The sequence below is a fragment of the Papilio polytes genome, unplaced genomic scaffold (assembly GCF_000836215.1).
Source record: "Papilio polytes unplaced genomic scaffold, Ppol_1.0 DF824191.1, whole genome shotgun sequence".
NCBI lineage: Eukaryota > Metazoa > Arthropoda > Insecta > Lepidoptera > Papilionidae > Papilio > Papilio polytes.
In genome coordinates, this window is record NW_013525013.1 from 2,083,347 (window position 1) to 2,090,880 (window position 7,534).

A 7,534-nucleotide genomic window follows, 5' to 3' on the forward strand; every position below is an offset into this window, starting at 1 on the left:
GACGGTGGAGGAGACGCATAGGAAGGGGAAATATCCTCTTTATGTGCGTCTCCTCCTCCGTCAATAAAGGGTAGGCAACGCATCTGCAATTGCGAATGTTTATGGGGAGCGGTCCCTTCTCATTTCGGTGGATTCAGGTGGCCGTTGGCTCGTTTGCCATCTTATATGATAAAAAAAAGAATAAAAAATTTTTGTACCCAGGGCTCTATCGGAGGTGGTCGGTGAGCGTCTCCCTTATGATAACCTGGACGAGGTGCGCGACCGCCTGTCGCAGGTGAGCCCCGCGCTGGTGGCGTACGGAGACCTCCAGAACAATAATTACTTCGCACAGGCAAGAGCACTCGCACAGGTAAATATATTTAATACGAAATACCATTTTTCGTGTTTTTTTTATTTTCTTTCGTTCCTGCTGCTTTAGTTCTTTGCATCAACCAAGTTGCGTTTGTAGTTATATCTTTTTTTTTCTTTTACCTTGTTTTTTTGTGTTATTTTACGGGTTTTGTAAAATTTTGAATAATTACGGGTAGTTGGCATAAATATAAAAATGGCATAATGCGGTATAAACTGACACGTAGGAATAAACTGAGTATAAGCAGTTTATTTATGAGGCTGTAAAAGTATAGGCTTCACAAAATAGTACAGTTAGATTTTTTTCTAGTTACAAAAGATGCAATAATTATTTTAGAATATTACTAGCTTTCGCCCGCTCCGTCCGCGTGGAATAAAAAAAACAAAATTAACCTATGTGTTCATCCAGACAATCCTCTACATCTATACGAAATATCATCGAAATTCGTTCAGCCGTTTTGGCTACAAACTAACATACAACCATCCATCTAAACTTTCGCATTTATAATATTAGTATGTTTTAATAATTTCTTTATATTATAGAGCGTACAAAAGCCGGTGTCGGGTAAGCTGGAGGTGCAGCTGAAGTCTCTGGAGGACTACTTCATGACGGACGCCATCAGCCGCGCCTCGCCCACCATGGCCAAGTGCGTGCAGGCCGTGCTCAAACAGAAACAAGCCACGTATTAATATAGATAAATACACACTATATCACACAATAGCATTAAAACATAAATAACAACTGATTTACTAGTATTTGAAAATATTCCGATAGATACAGAAAGGAGGTAGGAGGTAGATGTTTACATAAAGGAGGTGGAAAATTAAATTTAATATAAAAAAATAGTTAAATGTCGTTAACATTACTAAATTTGAACGCATTCGTAGATAAAATATTGCACGCTCCGAGATTTCTCTATTTATCCTAAAAATCTTATATATGTCTTAAAATTTACTTTTTTCAATCGTATTGTGTATTAGTGTGTTAGAAATATAATAGACTTCTTTTATCTAAGCGTTGTTTATGTTTTCGACATATTAATGTTTAGATAAAAGCAGTTGCTTTTCTAGTATAGTTAAAAAATGCCTTTCTGCAATCATTTTTACGGTGAAAATACTTCAGAAATGCACCGCGTGCAGTCGACAGCTCATTCCCAGGCTAAAGAATTTAGCGAATTTATCTGTCGACTGCATTTGTACATTGTGGTTTGAAGTTATTTATTTTTTACTTTTTAGATTAAGAGAATCAGTGTTACCCACAATAGCCTCATGATTTTTTTTGATATTTGAATTATTTGTAACATGTACCGTAGAATGAACGAAATGTATAACAAAGTGATGGCCAATCTTTTCTAAGGACAGATGTTTTGTAAATAAGTGTTTAGAATTAAATAAAATGTATAATGATTGTAGAATTTGTATTTTTTATTTTTTAAAACCCAAGTAAATCAACCCAACAAATATAAAAGCTATAAATAATTCGTAATAGGTAAGTCGTTGGCGTTCAAACCATTGATTTTTCTGTATTCCTGAAAATAAAAATATTAATTCAATACAAACATAAAGGGAATTTTACAAAATTTTTGATTTTTCCAAATAAAATAAGCAAACTGAAATGTGAGGATTTTTTTCCATATTCATCACATCTTAGCTATTAATACTACAAGAAAATCTAAAAATAAAAAGCAAAGCATAGTATATAATTTTGTGGTAAAAATCTTACGTCGACAACTTTTCGCGCCATTGTTTTAAATCGACATTCTCCTAATATTTTACCCGCTTCCTGTGCAAATTGTTCGTGCGCTGCTTTCGTTCCGCTCCAAGGAAATGGTTCTTTCTCACGCTTTTTTAATTTATCTCCTAAAGATTTCATTGGCTCCAATAATTGAAGTGGCTCATCTATTAAAAATAGGTTTTATTAATTTAATATGTATAGGTTTTTACAAGTAGTTCGTTGCAAATATTATAAATACCTTTCTTGAAGTTTCTAGCATTGGAATTTTTTTTCGAAGGTTTGCAAACAATTGTTTGTCTATCGCAGTGACAAACTTTAGAAATGTTTTGTGTGTTTCTATTTTGTTGTGTTTTTGGTACATTTTCTTGTTCAGTAATCGAATTAATTGCAACCAACTTATTTTCTGTGTTCCTCTTTTGTTCTTTATGTTTATATTCTTCGTGTAGTCTGGTAAAATAAATACTTTATATTGTATTGTAATTTATCGATTAAATTGTTACACATTACAGTGACTACTACATAAATATTGACCCTATAAACTTACTTTTGTTCTAAACGTTTTATTCCTTTATCAACGAAGTCTTTGTATTTGTTTTCCTCTATCTTCTTTACCTGTTCGAGGTTTTGAAACAGCTGCATCTTTTTACAGGAATCCTTCTTTTTGACCTTTTTAAATTGAATTAATAAATGTTATCATTTTGTACACAACTTCCTAATATTTTTAGTTAAGAAATTATCTAGAAATTATTTTTAAACGCCAATATAGAGTTTTCGCCATCTTTATTGTTACAATCTATTTTCAATATTATGGCCTGACCAGGAATATTTAAACCTGGAAATATTGAAAACTGATGTAACATGTAAAGAAAAAGATTAAAGCGCACTTAAGCCAGGTTTTTTTATATTCCCTGTAAGACTATACGTATGTCCTATTTAAAAAATTGTATTTGCTTACTTCTTCATGCACAATGTTTGTCTTAAGACGAACTCTATCGTAATATTCATGCCACAATCTGTTGATGTTTTCGTTAACTTTTTGTTCTTTTGATCGAATTTCTTCTAATTCTTTTTTATATTGACAATATTTAACATTGTCTTGAACTATTTGTTTGTTTGCATCCTTTGGAATTGAGATAGATATCAGTTTTCTTTAATTTGAACTATTCAAAATCGTATATACATAAATATGTAATGTTTCAACATATGATTTGTTTCTAACGAAATCGTTACAAACAAATCATATGTTGAAAAATGTCCATTCACTTACTAATTTGTCTTTAATTCGAAATTTTGTTTCATTTTTTAGAAGGTCTTTTATTATCTTCATGTCTTCTAATTCTGCCTCTTTCTGTGTTTCTTTATCATGAATGAATTTTGCATTTTGTGTTTCGTACCTAGAAAAGTAACAATTACATGAAACATATTATAATTAATGTTTTAATTGGAAACATTTACAACTTACATTGTTTTGTTTATTTCCGCTATTTCTCGGTCTTTATTTTGTTTCTGTCGCAGTTTTTCCATTTTTTTGTTTTCTAGATCACGATTGCGTTGTTTCTCTTTTAAAATAATTTCTTTTTCATCTTTAACTGTTCTTTCTTTTATTTTCTTCTGGAATTTTAGTTGCGCTTCTCTTTCTTCTATAGTTTTAGATTCTATAAGGCAACTGGAATGGTTGTAAGGAATTTGTGAGTTATCTTACTAACTCTGTAGTAGTTGTAAGCTTAAAGTTTTCTCAACTAACCTAATTAGTTGCTTTCCATAGCAACTATCTTCAAATATAATCTTTCTTGCCTTTTGTATAGCCTGTACGGAACTATCTTTTTTATTTTGTACAGCAAATCGTTTTATTTTTTCGATATCTTTCTTACGCTTTTTGGCTTCGATCTTTTTTAATATCTCAATATGACCCTGAAAAAAAGAAGAAAGGTTTAAATGTAAGCAATCATTAGCAAGCATTATTTTGCAGAATATATCATCATCATCAACTTGCCCTTATCCCTTAAGGAGGGTCGGCACAGTATGTGCTGTTCTTCCATATCTCTATCAGCCATCATATCTGAAACCACTCCTTTCTTAAGCATATCCTCTTTCACACAATCCATCCATACTTTCTTCGGTCTTCCTCTTCCTTTGTAGCCATCCACATTCATTCTTAACACTTTCTGGTTTATGTCCCCCATCGTCTCGTCGCATAACATGTCCATACCACGCTAACCTTTTGCTTCTTAATATCTCCACCACAGGATATATCCTTTACCTTTATAGTATCCGGCCATGATTTTATCCATTCCTGCGATAGTTCGTGCATGCGCTGGATATATTCCTTGTCGATGGTAGGCTCTTCAGAAGGTTTGTGCTGCCTTTTTATTCTTTCCCATTCATCTTTATGAAGGATAAGATATTTCTGAGAACACATTAAAATTATATAAAAAACGCAACAAATGGCAAGTAAAATGTCAATATTTAACCACAAACTACATGGCCATGCAGTAAAAGAATTTTTTTAAAGAAAGAATCTTTCACCTTTTGTGCAATTTTAAGTTTTCAGTATACTTAAGTAAACATAGGAAAATGTGCAAGAATAATTTAAATTCTTCGAAATAGGGTCATGCATCCCAAAATTGTAATAACCGGCTTGTTTAAACACATCTAAGGGCCTGTCCAACCAAATTGTAAAATGTCTAATAACAATCCAACGTGTAAAATGTATGATGGAAATATCGGCTTTTGTTCCCTTATCAGACAGTAACATAATTTTTAAGTATCTGATACTCTATCAGCCAGTGGTGGGACAGGCCCTAAATACAATTTTTATTAGGTATTGTAAGGCGCTGTAAGCTTGCATTTGTAACAACTAAATACTTCATCGGCGTCAGTTTTAGTGCGACATAGGAAATGAAGCGAGATCACGGACGCGGGCCGTTTCACTTCGCCCCTCCGCAATTTATCATTGTCGGATGAACGCTGTTTGCTCATGATTTTTGCACAAAAATAACCCTTTGGATATCGGATTACGTTTTCAGTAAATCAATATGGATGAGGATTTACACTAAAATGTTACTCTTATTGTGATGTAGGTAACCGAAAAAAACTGTCCGCGAATTACCTTGTTAATTATGCATAATTATTGGTGAGTCGGTTTACACATCTCCAATACGTAGCTTACGTTTTATTTTGTACATCATACTTATATTTATTTATTTTTTTACATAGAGTCCGGTGTTTGATAAGTGTTTGTCACTGCCGCAAAATATTATTTTTTCCATTTTAATTCAATATATGAAATTGAGTTGATAGCATTAAACAAAACAATATTTATGATTTATGTGAAGTGTTGTAAAGAACGCAGGTGGCGCTAACAAGATTGTGGGCTTCGAACGATCGTAAATTTTGGCGGTAAACAACAGAATATATCTTGTAAGTTGTAATATTGTAGCGAATAATTTCATATAATATGACATTCTTATATTTAAATAGTTCTTATATAACTAGGTTTTTAATACGATTATTTTTTGGTTGATAATAACCAAGCTAGCTATATGACGTGAGATTTCAAACATTACAGCCCAGTCTAAAGATTGGCAATCGAAATTACAGTCTACCTTTTACGTCAAAGGCACGAGAACTTGTTTCATCTTTTCATACTTCTCTACCGTACATTGAAAGCCTAATCAACTTGCATACAGTTTCCTGTGTTTTTCCGTTTGACGGTCGCGAGTCATGTAAATTTATTCATGAAACTGTTTTCTATGCATTGCCGTGAATCCCTGCAACGAAATAAGGCTAACTAAAATAACGACAACTAATATTACTCGTAGTTACGATGTAGAGTGTTTTCCTTCATATATCAGGAGTCATCGGTTTTACTAATTCTTCTATGTCAATTAGAAGTTTTTGTAATAAAATATCTTACGCAATTAGTTTCCTTAATTTTTTTATATAATTTATCAGAAAATGAATCTATTAGAACAGTAATTAATTAGACTAGCTTGTACAAAAAGGGCTAGCTAATTGGTAAAGACAAGATGTCGCGCCAGGCTACACTTGAAGGAGACTGTAAGTGCTTATCCCACGCGTACCCACTCGAGCTTTTAGCTACCTGATAACCGCTAACAAGGGCTTTTGTTTTATAAATCTTTACAAGATATCAGTCTTGTGGTTAATAATTATGTGAATCTTACTAGTTTTATAAATGCGAAAGTTTAGATGGATATATGTTTGTTAGAGTTTGTAGCCTAAACGGCTGAACGGATCTCGATCAAATCTGTTATAGACTTAGATAGTCTGGAAGATCACAGTCTATTCACTTTTGTTTTTTTTTAACGGGGATGGAGTCGCGGGCGAAAGCTAGTCTTTCTATAATAGTGAAAACCTATACTTAACATTAATCTAAATGACGAAATGGCTTTTAATGGTTACTCCCTGTATTTATATAGTTTAGAAAGGCATATTATAAATCTTTGGTGAGTGATAAAAATATAGGTATCCGAAATTGAATGTAAGTAAAAGCTTACGTGAAGCCTTTTCAATTTTTATTACAGTTGCTCATATCTATTTACAGGTGAAAGTTATGACCGAAACATCGTAACACTGAGGGTATGAATGGTAAGTAAAGTTTTATTTATTGTTTTTATGTCGCAGTAAAATGTAACGTCTATTTTATCTACATTGTATTGAAACGCAGGTGAAGGAGTGAGGAGCAAAGCGAATCGGAGTTTTAAGCTGAATGCAAAAAAAAGATATTTGCCAAGAAAAAGAAAAGGATGACTCCGAACAAAATGACAATTGCAATTTCTACATAACTGCAGAATGCGGCGTGTCATTTTTTAAACTTGCCAGTGCCAAAGCTTATAGTTTTTATATAATAACTATTCTGAACGTAATAGTTTAGTTTAGATATAATATAAGCCAATCAAGCACGCTAGTTCGTTAGTCCCTTTGTTAGGACACAGTTGGAGCCAATATTGACGCGCAAACACACGACAATGTCATCAAACTGCGCACAATATGACTGCCTGCTGTTACATTTTAATACAGATTTTTTTACAATACAAAGCGAAAATAAAACAAACGTTATATTAATGTGGAATCTATATAACTTAGAACATTTTTGAGTGGAAGAAACGTATTTCATCCTTTTCATTCTCTTAGCAAAAGACAATCTATCTTTAATATTAAATGCTCAAGTTTTGATGGATGGATGTTTGTTTGGCTTAACAGATCTCGATGAAATTTGGTACAGCTGTAGAATATAGACTAAAAAAAGCATAGGCTACTTTTTTTTTAATTCAGCGCGTACGTTGTCACTGTCAAAAGCTAATTTATAAGTACTGTGGCAGTAGAAAACTCGTCTTGAATATTACTAAAATATATTGACTTTACTCAAATGTGAATCACTTTTAAATCTTTCTTCGCTATGTGAATATGTCAAAATATATTTTCTTGTAT

General features: G+C 32.6%; 1 protein-coding gene and 1 long non-coding RNA gene across 2 annotated transcripts in view; one reads left to right on the top strand and one right to left on the bottom strand.

Annotated features, from left to right (window-relative positions):
- The window catches only part of LOC106110713 (NADH-ubiquinone oxidoreductase 75 kDa subunit, mitochondrial), a 7,876-nt gene extending 6,113 nt beyond the window's left edge, over positions 1 to 1,763 (top strand). Inside the window, exons 12-13 of the mRNA XM_013292610.1 lie at positions 202 to 349; positions 892 to 1,763. Coding sequence (XP_013148064.1) covers positions 202 to 349; positions 892 to 1,038 — 295 coding nt within the window. The 3' untranslated portion in view covers positions 1,039 to 1,763. The remainder of the gene's footprint in view (positions 1 to 201; positions 350 to 891) is intronic.
- A 1,924-nt stretch (positions 1,764 to 3,687) lies between these two features.
- Positions 3,688 to 3,976, bottom strand: LOC106110810. The gene is made up of 2 exons (XR_001226124.1): positions 3,828 to 3,976; positions 3,688 to 3,749 (listed from the first exon to the last, which is right to left on the bottom strand). It is a non-coding gene; the product is annotated as an uncharacterized LOC106110810 (long non-coding RNA).
- Between the last annotated feature and the right edge of the window lie 3,558 nt (positions 3,977 to 7,534).